The following is a 23,003-nucleotide window of genomic DNA, read 5'->3' as shown; positions in this document are numbered from 1 at the left end:
CGTACCGCCTTATTCCCCTTTCACTACAGAGGCACAGATGAACGATATTTTTATGATGCACACCAGCGAACGGCATTACTTGGTAGCGCCGATCTCTTCTTCCGGTAAGAACGTAGGGTTCTGCGCTACGCTACTTTACCTTTAGATTACCACTGCGGTAATTTTTGCAAATCCCGCCAGCCTTTTTACCGTGCCATCGCAACTCGTTCCGGTCTTCAGCCTATATATTCGAGAGATCAGCCAGCGAGGCTGGGTCTGCTATTAATTGCCTGTACATTTCAGGCGCATGCTCTCACATTGTGATCCTTTAAAACGTGTGTGGTGGTCGCCATCAAACAAAGCGTTTTATTACCTGAGACTTTTTTAGATTTGTTCTTATTGTGAGATGTTTCCGCTCCATGGAACTTCAGTTTAAATATCATGTTTGTCTAGCGGCCAGCTTGCTCTAAATTCCCGCTTGTGGTCAAGCCAAACACTATATTTTTTTTTACATTCACAGGACCGAGCGTTGGGCAATTTCCTTGCGCTCTCTTTCAGCATGTATCAATCACATCATAATTAGAAAGGCCATTTTGCGCACAGCAGTCCAACAACCCATTTATCTGCATATAAAGTGAACTTAATTCCTTACGGAAGGTTCCTCTCCAAAAAACGCTGTGTACAGAGAGTCTTTCGCCATGAAAACGAGGGAAATGAAACATTAGGTGTTCTGCGTTTTCCAATTCGCTGGGACAGTGTGGGCAGAATGGATCCTCCTCTATCCTACCAACGCTAGGCAGTAATTACGTTCGGTCCTAGAAAACTGCTAGTATTTGCCAAGAGGACGGAGTTATTCTATAACATATGTCCTGGCACCTGATTGGGCTTCCCCCGTTTGGTCTTCAAATGAGTTCTGGTAATACTATGGACCCATTTAGTCCATGTGAGGTCTTTATTGATCGGCCAGTTCAATCTAACCTAGCTTAAATACTTCTTGAAACCGCCGTGCCCACTCAACATCTGCGTGAGGTGGTAGTTTGGTTTGCAGTGCCGTGCTTCCGAACTAACATGAAGGTTCAGTGCGCTTTCCTCGATACTTCCCACCGTTCTTGCCTACTAAGTATTGCGCTTGTCTTGGCGTCTTTAGATCGGCCTTTTCACTTCACAGCCATTCAACTGGGATTTTCTGAGATAAAACAAAGATCGAGTCGCTGAACACCGTCCGATAAGCACATGCTGTGCTTATAACAGTAATTCAGTAAGCTGCTAAAATATCCTTGTGGTGAGTCATTTTAGATCCGTGCCACAATAGTGCTAAGTATAATATTATCGAGCTGATAACGTTGAACAATAGCTGATGGAGGGTGGTTTTGCCTGGGCCGCCGATGTTGGGCATTAAACGCATTACAGCTGCACTAACTTTAGAAACTTGATCTCCCACTGCCCTGAAGTGCTCCTTAAAAGTTAATTTTGAGCCCAGTACTCCTAAATATTTCAAGTACGCCCTTGAATTTGTTTTATAATCTCCTTTGGTTAGGACTTACTTACTATCAAAGTTCGCTGTCCTATTTCTGGCCATCTTCAGCCATTTTTGTCAGCCATTCCTTTATTTTTGCTATGGCGTCATTAGATATGTAGTGCTTGAAGTAGATCTAGTTTCTTGGCCACTGCTACCACGGCAATATCATCTGCGTAACCGACAATTTGCGTGTCTCCGGAAAGATCTATTTGTAGCTCACTCGCATTCCACAGAGTTGGCTCTAGAAGAGATTACTGAGGAACACCGCCGGTGATGTTGTGCCATCTTGGTCCCTCGTCCGTATCAAGTGGACTACTCTGTCGCTAAAATTGCTACCAATTGTTGGGCCTATATTTTATATCCCCACTATCATATATATTATTTCTAATTGCTGTTTTTATGTACGGGTTCCCTTTTCCCTCTTATTTGGAATCCAAATCTATAAATAAAGTTTTGGTTGTAAAGATGGAGACTCGGGCTATTGGCGAGCTTTGGGCAATTTTGGTCGTAGTGCTTTTGTTTAGCTATATTTTATTAAAATAATTTGTTAAAAATAAACGATTGTGAGCACACAAAGAAATCTATTTGTACTATGGCACTATTGTGAATATTTGCACTGCATTATCGGTAGTTGCTATTGTACGCTAGATGGCAGCGCTGTAAGTTTTAATTTATTGATAGAACAGCTGATTTCTGTTGATATTTGATAAGAGACCTTTATATTGGTTGCGCAAGATGCGCACGGGTCCGGCTGGTACATATATAAACCAGATATCCCTGATCTAAGTGTTCGAAAAAGATAACTGTTAACCCTTTTACAACTGTTTAAGTTTCTCTGTAGTAGGAGAGATATCGAGAAGTGAATACAAATATATATCTTCTGCAAATTCATTTAATAACTATTTTTTTGAGGGATGGATGAATAAATCTCAAAGACAAACCCTCAAATATTAAAAATAAATTCTTCTGTCGATGCTGAATTCTCAATTATTGATAATAAAAATTACTCACAGTGCGTAACCTTAATTTTTAGAAAATAAGTATTTCGCTCGTTGGGCAACCGAAACGAATTTTCGGTTAACTGTTATTTCAGAGCCTTGATACATATATACACAAGCACTTACCTATACTATTATCTATATAAATAATCTTTGTAGGCCTTATTGCAACATGTTCATTAACTTTGCTCCACTTTTTTTTCTACTCTTTCTCTTCCAGGCACCTTTTTTTTGCTGCTGCAGAGGATTATAACTAAAGCAGATGAAGAAGTAGAAGAAGAAGCAGCGCAACTATACAAAAACAGCTGCCGCACAGCAAGCAATTTGCAATAACAACAACACATTAGCAGCGCAAATGAACAGCAGTTATTTAGTTACAAATGCAACAACAAAAGCAATGCAAGCACACTATTGAAAAAAAAAAACTTAACAACTACAGCAACAAATAACATAAGCGCGCGTGCATTCATTATTATCTGCTCGCATTGAATTACAACAAGACAAATGTACATCCGCTACCTACAGGTCGTACCACAGCGGCAATCTGTAGCTTTGTAGAGAGATAGTGCATAGTGTGGTGTGGTGTTCAGCGACCTTTTTTTCGATATTCAATTCGTTGTTGTTGCATGTCCTTTGTTTTTGTTTTTTTGTTTCTTGCCCTTTTTGGAAAAAGCGCACGAACATTTTAGGGAACAAAGTGGTTGGTTGGTTGATTGTTTGTCATTTTTGTTTCAGACGCCCATAAAATTATTTACAATTAACAACCACCAAATGCAACAGGAAACAAATTCAACATAACGTGGTGAACTCGGTGTCTATTTTTTTTTTTTTTGTTTTTTTTTTTTTTTTGTTATTTTTTTTGTTATAATATATATTTATGTGTCTGTAAGTAATGTAACGTTCTCTTTTCAATAGTGTTTACCGTTACGAAACAGGCCAGAAATTCACCACTTTTTGGTGAAACAAGAAAATAAACGCAAGAAAGGACTACGCTGCGTAAATTTAGTGCTTATAAAAAATACGAAATTAGAAAAAATTAAGCAAAAAAATACAAAATAAACAAAAGCGCCATAAAACATAATAATAAACGAAAATTGCTAGCGCGTGAGTATGTGAAAAATGGCACAGCTGTTTTGTTGTAGCCAAAGAAAACAACAACAACGAAATTCCAAAACAATTGCATGCAAGAAAATAATGAGAGCATCTCCTTCTTACTCATGCTAGAGTGCAATGCGATTTAGTTTTTCTATAAGAAAACAAACAAAAAAGTAATAATAAGCGCGAAAACGAAAATTATTTCGAAAATCTAATAAACAAAAGAAATAACGCAGCCGCGTCTTGCCACAAAAAAAACTACAATAAACAAAAACAAAAACCCAAAAAAAAACTTGCCTGCATTACAAATTGCAACGCATGGCGAGCGTGAAAAATTAAAAACGAAAAACACTTAATTTAACTAAAACAAAAAAAAAAAAATATAAAAAATTCCAACACAACAATCCCTCGCGCCCTCCATTTTAATGTGCGGCTATGGTGCACCTGCAACCCCAACGTCGCTTCTACTCCCCAATGCGATTTAAAGGAGGAGGCCATCACGGACGTAGTAGCGAGCACGAGGGTAATGCTGATGATTACAACAACATAAGTGCATGTGTTAGATATAAGCGCACAGCTGGCGTGCATGGTGTCGGTGTCGGTGTTGGTGGCAGCAGTGAAAGTGCAATCGATGATGTCGAAATAACATTTAACACGAACACCACTGCAGCGGCTGTTGCGCATAATGTTGACTGCATCGACTACCACGTTGAGGACGATGATTATGGTCTTAGAGCTGATGTAAATTTGGCGCACTGCCACACAAGCTCACCGCACACTCCGCTACAACATAACGCTAAAACAACATTACAGCACTACACTTCCTTCGTCACGCCTATGTGGGGTGCTACTACACGCGCCAATATGCATCGCCCCAATCTTAGCAGCAACAGCAGCCTCAACAAACTCATCGCACCACCACCACCACCACCACCCATCATTACGAGTATTATTACGCTCCGTCAGCAATCTCGCCGCCTTTGTTGGCTCTTTTGTGTATATTTCTTTCTTCTTCTACATTTGTTTGCTGGCGGCGTTGATTTTCTTCAGGTTGCTGCCGAACCATATGGTGGCTCTTCGGTGGGTATTCATATACCCGGCGGCAGTTTGGGTGTGATCAGCGAATCACGTTGTCCGCGTGTTTGTTCGTGTAATGGCCTAACTGTGGATTGTTCGCATCGTGGTTTAACACAAGTGCCGAGAAAAATATCAGCGGATGTTGAAAGACTGTAAGTACATCAGAAACTACCTATTCTTTAAAATGTATATGAAAAAGTTTCTTTAGGGTAGTCCTTAATGCAACAAATTTTAATTAAACCCTCGAAACGTGCCGAAGTTGTGAAATATTTCTTTAAGTATGAAATTAAATAGTTTTGGGATTTCGAGTTCTAAATTTGTCTATGAATGAATCGAATACCACCCCATCTCGGCCGGCAGTTCAAAAACGTCCTATCTAAGAATTTGATAGAGTAGCGTCTCATTTCAGAATTGTTTTCAAAAACACTCCATTTTAAAATCTGGTTGAAGTTCCCCTGTTTAAACATTTTTTTATTAACGCCCTAAATCAACTCATACCATACTAAATATTTGCTGAGATAGAGCGTTTTTGAAAACAAAAATGAGAGGTAGAATGTTGCTGAAACAAATTCTGCAATAGGGCGCTTTGAAAAATCAGCCGACATAAGGCGATCTTCCATTTAATCTTCAATATCTTTTACCTAGAACTAAAAACTGCACTGAAGATAGCGCAACGCCAAAACCGGACTATCTCTAAACTAAATTTGGTAAGGGATGACGGAAAGTCTTTCCCATATATGTACATAAACTCCTAAAATCCAATTCTCTTTTCCTCCTTAATCATAATTTTCATTGAACGGAGTGCTAGAACGCAGCGGTTTATTCAGTTTTTAGAACTAACCACGTTACATATGCTATCAATGTGACATCAGGACTGTGGTGTATGTTCTATGTAGTATACCGAGTGTGACCTATCGATTCAAACATCACCAGTCTCAATAGTCTCTGGTGTTATTCACTTTCTTTTTAGCCTAGCGAAGCTCCGCGCACAATCGGTTTAAGAAATGTCTTTATGTTGACAGATTACCGCCTGATTCTCTATCTATTTCAATCCACCTGCGTACTTCATATTTAGGCACCGCAATATTCCTTGAGAGGAGGTCTCTACTAATGGCGCAAGGTAAATGAAAGAGAAAGTGTGGTGAATAGTATTATTAACTTATCCACCCATCTGATTCCAGGATCATGAAAACTTGGAAGCCAACTAGTAGACCCATGAGCTGGTAAGACGAAGAACGACCAAAGATGCTAAAGGGGTGTTGTAGAAGCAGTATGGACGATCAGAGGGGGAAACCAATAACAGATTTGCTTTGCGATATTCTCGCTTTGCCAAATATCCGCTGCAATCTAATATCTTCCTATCAGACATTCGTATTTATTACGGTAAAAAGATGCAACACCGATTTTCTCTTACAATAATTGAAGAATATGAGGCGAATAACCCAAGATTTCTCCAATCTCTTTGCTTCATTTCCAAATAACCCAGCATGAAGGTTTGCCTTTTTAGCTGCAAATTTTCAAGAGACAAGAGTGGGGAATAGTGAATTTCCAGAAAAGGTATCAAAAGTGGCCTCAGAAAAGTCTGAGCTCAATAAAATTTGCGTTGCATTGTTGTAATGAAAAGGTTTCTGAAGTGCGAAAAATTCATGCATTAAACATAATTCTGTGGTTCATTTGAAGTTCAAATCGATGGGGCACTGATTTGCCTTTTTCATACACTACTGAGTCATACAGCGCCCTCGCTGCGAATCGAGGTGCGAAGACTATGCAAAGAAGAGTGATAAAGGACACATTCCCTGTGACTTTTCTGCAACACTAATCAACCTAACCAAAATTATAATTAGTATTAGTTTTTAAAAGAAGAGCAAGATTTCTTAATCCAAGTAACCTGCGATTTGGCACGTATTGTTAGTACTCTCTGACAAGGTTAGATATCTTAATATCGTAATGGACAGGAAACTCAATGATGGAAACTTAAGTGAAGTAGAGAGATGAGCTGTCCTCGTTTGCCTTGCTCTGCTGTAGTGTGACGATTAGAAAGCCCCACGGTCTTTTACTAGGCATAGTACACAGTATACTGGTCAAGTGGAAAGTACTAGATAGGCTGAGTTAGAAGGCATGCAATGCCTGCCGTAAGAGGCGACTAAAATACCAAATTGATTAAAGGGGTTGCCAGCGCAATATATAGCTTCTCCAATCCAATTGTCAACCTCACCTGCCCGTGGCGAATCCTGTTTCATTAACAGCCGAGGCTCTGGCGACTCCAAGTTCCTCATGGAACTAGGGGTTGGGAGGGCAGGATGGCCTAGAAGGTTTCATGTGGTCATATCAAATTGCTCCCGAGATGGTCGGGCTAGTACCTTAATGGTGCTTGTTACCGGAACGTACCGGATCTGCATCCGGCAAAGGACCATCAAAACCGATAACACTCCCCAAGGCGTTCGGGCAATGTTCTTATCGCTACAACAACAACAACATCTCTGTTTGCAATGTGCCGAACTCTTCGCATAACATCCACCTTGGCATTCAGTGAAACCACTCTTTGTCTTGCACTTTTTCAACACAAATTTATCTGGGGTGTACTGTGCTTCTTTTACTTTACTTTATCCCCGCTAAACAGATCATCGACTTATGAAAATCCATGTTGTGGCCTCATCACATTTGTAAGCTAATTTTTCTCTAGCTTTATGAAGGATTATGAAGTAGAAACAGCCTGTCATTACTGCAACTTTCTGATGAGCTTCCAGTAACTTCCTCTGGATTTGTTTGTATATTTAGAGGACTTCGTCATCATCGACGATAGTTTTATTCCAATGTATGTATACCGTTAGATAAGGATTGCCGCTCAAACTAATCTTATCCGAATCCGTTTTTCGCAGAGTGAACAGTTATTGTAAATTGATTAATCACCCCTTGCCAAATTTGGCTAGGAAACAAACCGATTTAGGTGTTGTACCCAGGGACGGAAAATAATAAAAGTCCGGGTCAAAAAATTGTTCTAGGTGAAAATGTTTGAGTTCTCAGTTATCCCTATAGCAATATCATGTCGAATCATGCATCCTTTTATTTTTCGAACTTTTTCCATAAAAGTCCACATGTAAAAGTAAAATCTGTATTTTTATTAAAAATCGGAAAATAATTTTCAATAAAAATCGGAAAATAATTTTTATCTTGATCCAAATATATTAAAAGTCCAAAATTACTAGTTTTGCAAAGAATTATATTATAAAAGGAATAATAGTTTCCGTCCCTGGTTGCACCATCTTTAGTGAGATGTTTCCATTATTCGTCTTCAAACCAAATTTGAAAAGTGATAAAAGCGTGTTTCCAGTTAACTCTGATCGCCACTTTAATTGACAGAGATAGACCAGCGTTTATCGCAGATGATGCAAATTGCACGGAATCGTTTTACGTTGTTGGCTCAATGCCGTTTATATAGCATATCAGCGAGCCATAGTTCTCTCACTTGTTTCCTTTTACGAGCGTCTGGGTTATGCGTGTAACGCACTCTCGAATATTGTTTTGATGTATCTGTGTCTGCAGTTTAGTTCATAGAAATCGTTCGGTGTTAAAAGAAGATTGTGGAAATGGTCCGTAAACATCTTTCAGATTGCTAGAGCTCTCTCGCTTGATTTCTTCTACGAGCGTCTGGATTATTCTCGTATCACATTCTCTTATACGGCCCAGCATAAACTGGAAATGGTGAACATCGTCCTGCGTTTGTTTAACGCCGCTTACTTCCGCCGCTCTTCTTCGCTTTACCTTGTACTCATTGCCACCAAAGTTCTTGACTGCTTTTCTGCATGCATATTTTGGGCCGCTTTTCATGTATATAAAGGACCACCCTAATAAAAAATGTTTACCATTTCCTATTTTCGTTATTCTTTTTTCTTACATTACATTATTTGCATTTGTATCGTTTTTGATTGATTTGAAGTAAATAAAAGCATTGGCAAAGTGCATTTCCGTTTTACAAACACAAGCACGCATTCATCCAACAAACACACACAAACTCCCTTATTCACTTTGAGTAACTGCTTTCTTTTTTTCGGAGAATTACGTACAATTCTGTTCGGTAACTTTTTGTTAAAACTTCAATTAACATCAAGTCAATGAATTGCTACACACCATCACAGTAATACCCACTCATTCGAGCTCTCCGCTCTTGAATAGTTTTGATAAGTGCAAAACTTTAGTTTTTAGTAATTAAAAAACTTTTTTAGAAAAATTTACATAAACAAAAAATATTGTAGAAATTCCACAAAACATACTAAAAGGGGTAAAGAAGCAAACATCGTTTACATATGGACCGGCCTAAATGTGTTCTTTGCTGCCTTTTTATTTTTACGAAGGACTTTAAATAAGTCAGTAAAAAACTGCTGTTTCAACAGGGTTGAACCATAATGAGAGGTGTGTTAGAGGCGTTGGTGCCACAATACAGTTGAAGAGATGGTTGGTGTCATGTGGGGACACATTGCAAGCTGAACATATAAATTTTGTATGTCAGGGTTGATTCTGAATAGGTGAGAGTTTAACCTGTTACAGTACTCAGATAGAAGTTGAGCTAGAGTGACGCGCGTTTCCCTAGGGAGAGGCGTTCCTCCTCTGCTAGCTCTGGGTATATTCGCCGGGCAATTCCTTGCATAGAAGTTCGACTCCTGTTTGTGGATATCACTGAGGACCTGCTTGTGCTTTTTTGCTTCATGCTTGCGTTTTCAGGTGCCGTACTTCCTCATAATGGTTTCGAAGATGACCCCTTAAGCCCCTGGGCGATGTAGCCTCATCAATCAGTTGTCTGTTGGGATGCCTAGGCTTCTGGGTATTCAATTTAATTTTGCTTAAAGGCAGGGACTCCAAATAATTGACTCTGGGCCTCTATATCCATCGTCCTTTACAACTCTGTTCTTAGCTATTCCTGTTTCACTGACCTCCATAAAAAACGTTTGAAGGACAATTTCTATACAGCGTCTTACATCTTTTTCTCGTACATGGCCGGATTAAGCTGGTGGGAAATCCTAACAGCCATATATAGATATCCTCAATTCTTAGTATGCCGGCCCACTTTTCCTTTGTTTCCATTACAAGGAAATCGGAAAGCTTTATGACCCGAACGGTATTTAAAAACTTTAACTCTCACGACCCGCACAGTTTTCCCTACCTAGAATTACTCCGGGTACGTATGCTTACTTCGTGAGCTATATGACTACTTCTACGGTAATGAGCCAGTCAGTCACCTTCTTGTTTGGTAAGAAGTATGCACCGTAGCGTATCCTATCTGTCACTTTCATAGATCATGTTGCGCAGCTGATGCGTGCAGCTATCCTGTACATGACTTTGGACAGTGTAGGGTTCGCAATAGTATGCGCAGTCCTGACGCAGGTTTCTCGAATGTGCTCTGCCTTACCCCCAAATCAACCGTCAAATTGAAGGGGATCCTTCTTGACCGTGACAGTTGACAGCGGCATGAAAATCTACACGTACAGAATGTGTTCGGACTTTATAGAAATGTCTACGTCATTGAAAAACCAGTGTCGTTACAAACAAATTCTTAGCAGTAGCCAAGGGAAAAATGCGATGGCTAAGGGATTAAGTATATTCCCTAGACAGATGTGCCTTTGGTAAGGAGTGAATAAAATTCATATTTCTGAAGTTTCTGTCAGGTACCGGAAGGCGCTGGTGTTGTAGCATACCGGATTCATAATCGAGTGTTTTAGCGGTTACAACTACAACAGGAACATCTGGAGCTTTTACTTAAACAACTCACTTGCTTTGACTGAGGAGACTGAAGGTTAGGTTAGGTTGAACTGGCCAGTCCATGAGGACCTCACAAGGACTGAATAAGTCCGTAGTGTTACCAGAAGTTCGTTTTAACGACCAAACTGAAAACCCTATCAAAAAATCAGGGCCTAAGACACTTGCTGCTTCTAGATATGACAGCTGTATCACTCCTAATACCTGGAGTCTTAGCCTGGCAAGCGCAGGGCATGAGCACAAAATGTGCTCGATCGTTTCCTCCTCCAACACGCACTTCCTACATCTGCTTTCACTGACCAAGCCAAATTTAAAGGCATGTGACGCCAGAAGGCAGTGTCCAGTCAGAATACCCGTTATGAGTCTACAGTCCTCTATTTTTAGTCTAAGGTCGATCATGTGTACCTCTCGCCTTCTATTTATCTCGTTCAATCTAATTGAGACTTATACGGAGCAAGCCTCAAGGCATGCGCTCTTTAAAAAAAAAATAGGAGACTGAAAATGTGACAAGAAGCCTTCAAAGTAGATCTAGTGCTGACAACAACAAAAGTATAGGTCGTTTGGCTGTAGGCACTCATGTGCCGCCCTATTGACTACTTCTGACGATGTTAGAACACCTACCAGAGAGACGGTGCAGCATTTTCTGGGTAGATATCAGCATAAGGTAGATTATGTGGAAGATCCTTCTACGAAATATTTTTGGTAAATCTGCAGAGGTTATTTAATATATCGAAGCCAAGGTTTTTTTTCATTCTATTATAAACTCTATGGTTGGTCCGTCCTAACGATAGGCTTAAAAGAGCTTAGAACTGCCTCTCTGTTGCTGTGTACTCTCTAACAGATGACACAGCGTTTGATACAACGCCTTAGCTATGAACGTTTTTCTTTCGTGCACGTCTTTTGTATGTGCTTGTAATTCGCAGTTGGCTTATGAATATTTATAAAGACTTAGCTTGGGTTTATTATCCCGAAGGGGAGTATTTCACGGTAAAATGAAGTGTCTAAATACGAAGCGAATAACTCGGAGTCACATGTGTGCATTTTACCCCCGTTCTACTGTATGCAGATAAATTAAATTTAAATTAAAAAATTAAATAACTAACTCGCTGGCTGCATTGATTGAAGAGAAAGTTTACTTCTTCAGCACTGCTTCATATTTTTAAGACAAAATTTAAAGTTCAATTCGCTACACAAACTTGTTCAAATGAGAAATGCTTTTCGACACGATGCTCAACAAACTAAAGATTGTTGTTTCAGAAATTTTAAATTATCTTTAAAGTTCTTGGCAATATTTAAGAATAACTTTTTTTTTCGTTCACTGCCAACATCTAATAATAATAATAATAGTGATCAGCAAAATGATGATGGTGACCTGAATGGCTGATGACCCCAAATTGCGATAATTGCAAATTGTGCCATACTCGCTCGTACGAACAAATTGCAGTACCAAAGCTCCTCTCTTTCCGTCTTTGCTTTGTGCTGTTGCGTTGCAATAGTCCGGTTTCAGACGTGATGGCCAAACAACGAAATTATTGTGAGAGTAAATACATTTTCCTTTATTTTTTGGCGATTGTTTATCTTTTGTTTTTGTTTTGGGCTTAATTTATAAGCATCGCGTTGTTTTCACAAAATTAAAAAAAAAAAATTAAAAACAAAATAAAACAATTTTAAGTACTTCCTTTATATAAATGGACAAAACTCAGCGAAAAATAGCTCCTTATATAAAGACATATTCTTGCTAAATTTTTAAATTTTGACATAGAAATTGCAAAAATATTTATGACAAGTAAAAATATAAAAGTGGAAAGGAGATATTATTAGTCAATCGATTGTACTCAACATGGCCGTTTCACTGGGCACCTGAGCATATGAAGTGGTTACAGCAGGTGGTCATAACATTACTGCGTGCCCATTCATGTACACCTAACCGCCCTGGACATCATGTACAGAATATTATAGGCCGATATGCGGCTTCACGCCTCCTTCTCATAAATATTCTATGTCAAAATTTAAACATCATAGTTTAGCAAGAATATGTCTTTATATAAATAAGGAGACATTTTTCGCTGATTTTTGTCCATTTATATAAAGGAAGTGCTTAAAATGTGTATACCTTTCATGAACATATATGGTATATTAACTTTGGTCCGATGTTTGTAACGTTGAGAAATATAGAAGATAGACTAACCATTAAGTATACCGAATTGATCAGAGCGACGAACTGAGTTGATATAGCCATGTCCGTCTGTCCGTCCGTCTGTCTGTTTGAACGCAAACTAGTCCCTCAAATTTTGAGATATCTCAATTTTTGTATTATATTAGACATTTGTCGGAACCGGTAGGATCGGACCACTATAACATATATCTCCCATAAAACCGATCGTTCAAATAAGACGATTTTGGTCATTCCTGCCGCAATTTAGAAAGTATAAACGTGAAACTCGGTGATGTATATTCTAATATATCATAGAAGATATCCTGAAAAAATCACTTTGATCGGAGCTATATATAGTTATATCCCATACAACCGATCGTTCAGATAGAAAGATTTTTGTCCATTTCTCCCTTAATTTCCAATATAAAAACGTTAAACTTGGCGATATATATCCTAATATATCATAGAAGATTTCCTGTAAAAATCATTTCGATCGGAGGTATATACAATATATATCCCATACAACCGATCTTTCAGATAAGGGGGTTTTTTGCCATTTTTTATTTTATATTTATCTTCAAAATCTTTTAGGTATGTACATCTGTTCACTATATATTTCTTATCTTATACATCCGATTATTTGGAGATTACGAACGGGATAAGATTATTGTTCAGCCCCATTCATGAAAGGTATGAAGTCTTCGGCACAGCCGAAGACAGTCCCATCCTTACTTGTTTTATTTTATTTTTATTTTCTCGGTGTCTTAACCTATCTGTTAAGTTTTACGCTGGTAGCTCAATGAGAACTTACATAAAAATCAATCCCAAAATTCCCTTCGTTCCGTTTGATTTTTCTAAATATATCAGTCCGTGCGCCCTTGCCCGTGCGAAACTTTTTGTATTGTGTCATCGGCTGTCATTGACCTCTGAATTAAGATCTAAATTCTTAGCCTCTAGCTTATCGAGAAGTTACTTAAAACCCGGTTTCAAATTTCCAAATTATTATCTAATTTTTTCGATCCGTGCGCCACCTAACGGAATTTTTTCTCCTTTTGTTCCTTTGTCACGGTGTTTTAACCTCCATCTGAGGTTTCATGTTTGTAGCTCAATGGGATGTTACTTAAAATCGATCTCAAAACACCAAATTTCCAAATTCTTATCTAAATATTTCGATCCTCGTGCCACCTAACGAAATTTGTTTCTCCCTTTCTCGGCGTCTTATCATATCTGTGAAGTTTTACAGTTGTAGCTCAATGAGAACTTACATAAAAATCAATCCCAAAATTCCCTCCGTTTCGCACGATTTTTCTTAATATCTCATCCCGTGCGCCCCTTGCGAATCTTTTTGTATCGTGTCATCGATCTGAATTAAGTTTGAAATTTCAAGTCTCTAGCTCATCGAGAAGTTACTTAAAAGGTGGTTTGAAAATTTTAAAATTCTTATTTAATTATTTCGATCTGTGCGCCACCTAACGGATTTTTTTCCTTTTGTTGCATTTTTACGGTGTTCTAACCTATGTGTGAAGTTTTACGTTGGTAGCTCAATGCGAAGTTACTTAAAAATCGATTGCAAGATTTGGATGAGCAGCTGACAAACATTCAACCGACTTAATATAAAGGAAGTAAAAAACTTTATCAGGCATAGAAATGGGCTTTTGTTTGTATATAAATAAAATCGTATGATTTTATCTAAATTGAACTCAAAACCTTACCTTAACATTTCTAAAGGGAAAGGAGAGAAGCCCTTTATTCATCAATCTGGAAGAACTGCTATAAAACCTGACTATCCTAACAGACATGTAATTAAAGAAGTCCCATCTCGCAGGGACATAAGGAGTGAGCGCCGAAGGAAAGCGTGCACTCCATTATTCCTGTGTAAATGACCAATTCCCAAAAAATGTGCACAAACTCCCAATATATGCAGATGTATTTAGACCGCGGGTTTTCGACCCAGTTAGATGTATAGGGTAGTCGTATGCTGGCCAGCCTCAAGTAAGACATCAAACCTAAATTTGCTGGGAAAATTGCACCGATTTAGTATGATCTGCATAACTGGTGCTCTAAGTACAACGTCAAGGGAAGCTTCTCAGCTCATTCTTGATATACATACTACATTTGGATCTAGCTGGTTATCAAGCAGCGACAACGTCAGCTCTGTGTTTAAGAGAGTCGTCCAATTATAGTACTAAAGCCATTGACATTGCCTTATTGGTTCGTCACGATAAACAACTTTAGCTTTTTTCCTTGTTGTAGTTGTTGTTGTGTTGACGATAAAGGCACTTCCAGAAGGTTTTGGGTTTTGGCGAGCGTTTTTCCTTGAAACACAGACGGCTGTGCGACTACAACTTTGATAAATATTTCCAGCAGATATGGTTGTGTGGAGTCGGATCGGTGCTTCGCTGCTGACGGCAAAATTTCCAAGGGTTAGAGGAGGGGTCCATTCAAAGGGCCGAGTCCGGAATTGTAGATGAATTTGCTAGGCAGAGCAGATTACTAGTGGCCAAGAACGCTTAGACATACTCTTTTTCTGCTACCAAAGCAAACCTGGTCAAGATGGAATCTTAAGAGATCCCGTCACATTTACACCCTAAGTATGGGTAGAATTTCTACACTTGTTGAAGTACTAAGTGAACACTGCCGTATTGGTAGGCAAGCAGGAAGGATAAGAATGCTGTAAGAGCCGTAAAGAAGGCGAGGTCGTGGATTCGTACTGCAAGGATTTAGTAAGCTTTTTCAGGTCCTCGAAATTGTTCGAGGAGGAGAGGTAATGGTGTATTTTTTTTTTTTTTTTTTTTGTATCACACCTGATACGCCTTTGTGTGCCTTCACTGGTGCACCTAACCTAACCTAGATAGCACCAGCACTAAAAATATTACCAAAGTTGCATAGTTTGCTCATAACCTGAGAACGATTTGATACTTTTAACGAACGATTCAAGCATTCAGATAAATCACTCACTCTTCCATCCGTTAAAACCCTCTAATGAAAGGGAACACTGATTTTCAAAGACTATCCATTCACTCATCAACCTCTAAGATATTTTAAAATCTGCCGATTCGTTAACTACCTTTTTTCCGGGCATCGATTCCATCAACCACCGGTTGCTTGGGAATCGATCCACTGATTCGTCATCGCTGATTCACCGGCATACACCATTCCAACGATTTGTTGTCTACGACTCGCCGTGCATGCATCAATTTCACCAACCACCAGTTGCTTGGAAATCGATCCACCGCTTCATCGGATGTGGCCACCACACCCCCAAGACATCAACGTACCCATCGCCGGGGCCAACTATTGTAACTACCTCTACTGATCGATAGGACATAAATCCGCTACAAACTCAAACAACGTTATCCGACTTAATCAGCAAGCGTAAGGTGTCCGTAAACCGTTACGCGGTTCATTCGTCTACCCATGTTCCGCTGCCTCTCCACCGATTCCACCGGCAGTCACGTTGTCCATAGATCCTACTTCTGTCACTCTCATCAATCACCGGTTGGTTACAGTTTCCCTAAAATAATACAGCTAGCTACAACTTTCTGCCACGCTGTGTGTGTGTGTGTGTCAGAACCAAATACCACCAACAAAGTAGCGTCTATCCATTTAGAAGGGAAATAAGTGCCTTCTCGACTCCGGATTGGCTGAGTGTTACCCCAGTCTTCAACGAAACCCACCTTACAGCCTTAGGTAAACGATTGGAGTTGTAAATATCACAGCTTTCATAGGGCAAGTACCACTATTCTGGTTCTCTGACAGAACTCGATAAAGTTCGCCACCTAACTGCTTCCTTTGCATCTATCATTACCCATGACTCCACGTAGTTCTGTTGCTCTTATGGAAGTTAGAGTAAAAAAACAACAACTTCTCGACCACTAATGTCGCCTGCCACACCCATCATACGTAAATTACAAATAATTTTAAGACAGAACAAAAACCAGCAATTTTACGCTAATCAAGACGGTATGTAGTTAATTTTGACTTATACAATTTATAGTTAATCTCTCAAACAATTTAGTTTCTCACAATTTTACAACGAGCCATACAAAGTAACAAATCGCAAATGTTATTTCCTTAATTTTAATATCAAAAGCGAATAATACAAAAAGCAGCCAAAATGGAGAGACAGACAGACAAACGAGACATTGCATTGTTACAAAATTTAAAAGATGGGAATTGCGACGTTAATGAGCAACAACAACAACAAGCACAACAAGTAGTAGTTATTTTGTAATTTGGTTTTTGCTTTGTAATTTAATTTTTATTATTATTTGTTTTCTTAAGTTTTGTTTTTTTTATTTCAAATCAACCCTCCTAATTTTGGAAAATTTCAAATGCTTGCACATGTAGACTATTGCTACTAACCACTGGTTAAGTATTTTTGATGCTTAAAAAAAAAATAAATAAAAAATATTTGAAGAGAACCACACAAGTGTTGTTAGCTATACGAAGGCCTAAATTTACAGGAGTTCCTCAAACACCATATGTGCGTCTATAAAAAAAAAAACAACAACCAAATATTACAACACTCTCAGCCATAAACTGTTTGATGCCATCTTTAATCATATTTCAGCAGGTACACAACAAATATGAATGTAGTAAACATGCACATAAATACAGGGTTGCTCAAAAATATAGCTACGAGGTAGAACTCATGGCTAGTAAATACCAGCATTCGTCATCGTTGAAGCTTAGCCGTAGTGAAAATCTACACCACTTCCAGTTGTAAATGAGAAAGCGTTAGATATAAATGCGAAAGCGTCATATTGAAATGAGAATAGTCAATTGTAAATGCGAAAGCGTCACTTCGATATGAGAATAATCACTTCTTAATGAGAAAATGTCTCTTCAAAATTGGAAAGCGTCAATTGTAATTAAGAATAGTCATTTGTAAATGAGAGTAGTCAATTGTAAATTAGAACAATTACTTGTAAATGAACAAGCATCAAATGAAAATGCGAAAACGTAATTTTTAATTGAGAATATACAAATTGTAATAAAGATAAGCTTTGTATGTGGCAACGGTCATTTAGGGATAATAACACTTGATGGGAAATTGCCCATGTTCCGACAGACATATCTTGCAGTAAGAGATCATTTCTATGGAACGACATTGCAGGTACGAATGCTCTCGCGCAGTCTCCTTCAGTTGCTGATCTCTTCGCTCTATCCACCGATTAATCAACATACATAAATATTGTATGTGTTGCTCTACATAAAACATACGTTTGTAAGTGGTATTGTTATGTGTCTCTGCACTTATGTTTTTAATTTTCCCTAGAGACTCTCGATGGGCATCATCATTGGCGAGCATGAGCACTTCCACTGACTCGATTTTCGAATGGCATGGCCTTTCCCGCACACCAAAACTGATTCGTTTAAATCATTCGCCTGCTCTTCCCATAGTTGCAACACTGACCTTTCGTTACATTATGAGCGCATGTGCTCATGCTAAACTTGCCCCGTTTTCGGTCGATCGACGACACTTCAGACACTGATATTGCGCCGAATAAATAAATGTATGAGCCTCTTGCAATTACAAAGGTACGCTTTTGCATATTCAGTTTATGTTTCACATTTACACCTGACTATTCCTATTTCCGTATGACGCTTTCTCATTTATAATTGCTTATTCTCATTTCCAAATGACGCCTTCGCGTTTATAATTAACTATTCTCATTCCCATATGACACCTTCGCATTTACACCTAACGTTTTCTCATTTCCAACTGACTATTCTCAAATACAAATCACGCTCTCTCATTTACAAATGAATCTTCTAATATCGATGTGTAGCTTTCGCATTTACAATTGACTATTCTTATTTTCACAAGACTTTCGCATTTACATTTTTAATTTACAATTGACTAATCTAACTAACAATCTACATGTCTTATTTCAAACTGGCGCTTTCTCATGACGGTTTCTCATTTACAATTGCCTGTTGTTATTTTCAAGTGACGCTTCGGCGACATAAGAAGACATCCCTCTGCAGTTTTGAGCGCGGTATTTTTACAGGCCTGCAGTTTCCTCCAGTTTTTCGAAGGACTTGAGGATTTTGTCAAGGCTCTGAAATTTGCGGCTACATGGTCGTCAAATTGCAGGTGATTATCGAGCATCACACCCAGTGTTTTTAGTTGTCGGACAGTCGGATTATGTATAGTTTTATTCTTATGAAGAAGTCACGCTTTATTAATCACCCTGTATGTAATGTGTAAATATGAAAAACTTCTATTCAATACCTGTCAGTATCTTGTCTTATAGATATGTTTGCATGTACAAAGGTATGTTTAGATATGTTAGAACATAGTTCTGGTTAGCATCGGACATTTTTCATCTGCCTCATAACATAAATTTCATAATTCAAAACTATCGAATAAAGATCTGGTAATTTGATGTTTGACGCAAGGCATTGGCTCACTTTGCTGGTACATATTCACTTGAAGATGGAAAAAAGAACTCTAACAAAACAAAGAAAATAACCAAGCATATGTACATTCTTCTGCCTGCTCTTGGTTACTCGGTATTTGTGAGCATGTGGATGCCTTCAATCGGTTATACATATAAAGTTGTAGGATTGTAATGATTCCCAGCAGCCAAATCAACGGCTCGTGAACTACCTCACAAATGTTTTTTTTTAAGTTCCCATAGAAAATCTTAGCAAGAGTTCGGCCGACTATCACATGGCTGATTTTCTATACCCAACGGTCTTGCTGTATCTTTGTCATAGAAATAAAGAAGTCAGTGAGATGTAAATCGGAGGCTTTGTATTATGAGCCACATATTTTGAAAACCTTCCAACGTCGGCTTGTTGCTGGAGGAACCCCGCCCGGTTCCACCAATTCGATAGACGACCTACAGAGCCCCAAATTCATTTTACGTACCAGAAAACCACGGTTAGGCAGCACGGGATCAAATCGCTAAGTATCAAATGAGGAGTAATCAACCTACAAGGTTTTCCCTGCGTACAAACAATGCTGGTTATGGGGCATGGGGCTGCTGCTATTTTCTCGCTTTTATCGAGGCGTGAAAATTGTTTCCAGGTGACTCTTATATTCATTTTATGATCAGGAGCTGCATCAGCAGGACTTCGACACCCTCTGTCTGCATACCATTAATGGTCTTTTAGCTTTTGATGTTTCGTTGTTTCCTCAATAGTAATATACAGTAACAGTAACAGATGAATATGTCTCCGAGGTTCTTAGCTTCAGTAACAATTTCTAGTGAGGAATCTTTCTTTGAAGAGAGAATGATGAATTGTATGGCGATTACGCTAAAAGGACGGTCGACTTAACCTCACAACGTGGTTTTCGGACATCATCGTACGAGATAAAGTGTTTATCCACATTCTTAAAGGTAAATGAATTTCCAATCCTTCTAGCGCACCACAACCACTGATGTAGACAGAGTTGTCATAAGCTCCCTCTATGCCCATTAAACTACAAATCCATATTTCTCCACATTCAACCATTCCCTGGAGTTTGGTGTCCAGCTGGTGCAAGGTGTCTGTCAATCGTTCCACTCCGGGCTGTTCGATCAAATCTCTATAATTTTAGCTATTGCTTTTAGAGCAAACAATTTTTAACTAACTGCTACTCAACCGCACCCTCAATGAAAAGACTCTTGCGAACAGAGTGTAAGCTCTTTCTACCTACTGGTAGGTATTTAAGCGACAGAGTGCTGCTTTTTGATACGGATGAGTGACCAAGAAAGCACAACATCACGGTCGGCTACCCTCAGGGATCTGTTCTAGGTCCAACGCTATGGAATGCGATGTATGAAGGTGTGCTACAAATCGATCTTCCCGGAGGCACGGATATTGTCGGCTATGCAGATGGCATTATCGTAGTAGCAGTGGCTAAGAAACTTGATCTGCTCCAAAAACTAGGTAATGACGCCGTGGGAGAATAAAGGAATGCCTGACGAACATGGGGCTGGAGAAGGCTAGAAATAAGACAAACGTGGTTTTGGTGAGCGCAAAGCGGACTGTGGATAAGTTAGTCCTAGCCATAGGAAATTATCAAATAAATTCAAAGCCTTCCTTGAAATATTTAGGAGTAACTATTGACTCAAAACTAACTTTGAAGGAGCACTTCAGGGCGGTGGGGAGAAAGTTTCTAGAGTTAGTGGAGACCTAAGGCGAATAATGCCCAACATCGGCGGCCCAGGCGAAGCTACACGTCAGCTATTATCCAACGTAACCAGCTCTATTATATTATATACAGCACCAGTATGGCACGGATCTAAAAGGGTCCACCAAAAAGATATACTAGCAGCTAGATTTGATCTGTATGGCATTGGAATCAGCCGACCATCTGATGAAAAGCGCAAGGTCACGAACAATAGTTAGATGGCAAGAACGGTGGGAAGAACCGAAAAGGGCACTGGACCTTCATGCCAGTTGGGAATATAGAGGAATTCTACGAGCGAAAACACTGCGACCAAAATTACCACCTCATACAGATACAGTGCTGGCACAGCGGCTTCAAGGAATATCTACATAAGCGTGTGATAGAGAAGGATCCTTTCTGTCCACCCTCCGAACTGGAAAGCGCAGAACATGTAATGTTTCACTGCCCTCGTTTTCACGGCGAAAGACTCTCTGTACACATAGTTTTTGGAGAGGAGCTATCCATTTTGCTTAGATGGTGCTCCGGCTAAGGAAGTATTTCTATCAGAGCCCACATGGAAGCAGAAGAAGATGGCGGCCCACACTCCGCTGGAAGGACCCGGTGTAAAACGATTCAAATTCCCTTGGTGTGACCAATTGGCGCTAGTTAAACCAGCGAAGATGCCACGGGCGCCCCTTGTTCGACGGTCATAACCGTTTAAACTGTTAATTATGTAAAAAAGACCTAAAGCACCAATAGGTATTTGGTTGAAATCGTTCACTCTTTGTTCCAATTCGGTTAAATTTGTGTCCCTATTGCTCCCAGTTAGAATTTTGAGACAGCTCGGATAACAAATAGGCGGTGTGACACCTCCTAGTTGAAAAGGTTGGCCGCATCCCTTGATTGTGGCAATACAAGTCTGAAATTACATAAGGGGTTTAAAAAAGAAACTGATGATGCTGTACTTTGTCATGATTGGTTGAAAGAAGACCTTCCAGACCAAACCGTTTAACACTTCCTAATAAAAAAGATGTGTGTCGAATCTTTTTTCGCGGGTTTTTCCAAGATTTGGCGCATTGTGAAATCTGGTCGATGGTAGATTTACTATTCCCCTTTCTTGTGAAATGAGCAAAGAACACTTAGATTCCAATTGTCGGGCATGCACTCGTCCGCCCATATTTTGCGAAGAAGCTAATGCATGCGCCTTACCAACTCCTGTTGTAGTTGTATTAACGATAAAGACACTCTCAGAAGGCTTTGGGGAGTGTTATCGATGTTGATGGGCCTTTGCCGGATATAGATCCTGCACGTTCCGGTAACAAAGCACCATTAAGGTACTAGCCCAACCATCTCGGGAAGCCATCCCTCCCTCCCCACCCCCTAGTTCCATAAGGAGCTTGGGGTCGCCAGGGCCTCGTCTGTTAATGAAACAGGATTCGCCGCGGGTAGGTGAGGTTGACAATTGGGTTGGAGAAGCTATATTTTGCGCTGGCATTCCATTGAGAGGGTTGCGCTACACAACCCCTTGAATCCCCCTTACCAACTGCTCGCCGCCACATTTGTATAGCTCCGCAGGGAATCCATCAGCGCCCACGGCCTTGTTGTTTTTATAATCAGCTGAGCAGAGCTCACAGAGTATATTAACTTTGTTCGCATAACAGCAATCCGTAACGGCATAAACTAATCGAGATAGATATAGACTTCTATATATCAAAATGATCTGGGCCAAAAATGAAATTTATTTAGCCATGTCTGTCCGTCCGTCCGTAAACATGATAACTTGAGTAAATTTTGAGGTATCTCGATGAAATTTGGTATGTATGTTCCTGGGCACTCATCTCAGATTTCTATTTAAAATTAAATCGGACTATAACCTCGCCCACTTTTTCGATATCGAAAATTTCGAAATATCCAAAAAGTGCGATTTCATTACCAAAGGCGGATAAAGCGATGAAACTTGGTAGGTGGGTTGACCTTATGACGTAGAATAGAAAACTAGTAAAGTTTTGGACAATGGGCGTAGCACCGCCCACTTTTGAAAGAAGGTAATTTGAAAGTTTTGCAAGCCGTAATTTGACAGTCGTTGAAGATAACATGGTGAAATTTGGCAGAAACGTTACTACTATTACTATATATGCGCTAAATAAAAATTAGCTAAATCAGATGAAACGCCACCGTGGTGTGATGGTAGCGTGCTCCGCCTATCACACCGTATGCCCTGGGTTCAACTCCCGGGCAAAGCAACATCAAAATTTTAGAAATAAGGTTTTTCAATTAGAAGAAAATTTTTCTAAGCGGGGTCGCCCCTCGGCAGTGTTT

The 23,003-nt window shown here is 39.4% G+C and overlaps 1 protein-coding gene across 1 annotated transcript in view; it reads left to right on the top strand.

The window, feature by feature from the left end:
* sli (slit guidance ligand) overlaps positions 1-23,003 on the top strand; it is a 271,300-nt gene that overhangs the window by 115,893 nt on the left and 132,404 nt on the right. Inside the window, 1 exon segment of the mRNA XM_067772110.1 lies at positions 3,412-4,820. Within this exon segment, the coding sequence (XP_067628211.1) occupies positions 4,027-4,820 (794 nt within the window). The 5' untranslated portion in view covers positions 3,412-4,026.

The sequence above is a fragment of the Eurosta solidaginis genome, chromosome 3, assembly GCF_040869045.1.
Source record: "Eurosta solidaginis isolate ZX-2024a chromosome 3, ASM4086904v1, whole genome shotgun sequence".
Classification (NCBI taxonomy): Eukaryota; Metazoa; Arthropoda; class Insecta; order Diptera; family Tephritidae; genus Eurosta; species Eurosta solidaginis.
Note: the sequence above shows the minus strand (reverse complement) of the source record. Positions and strands in the feature narration are given on the sequence as shown.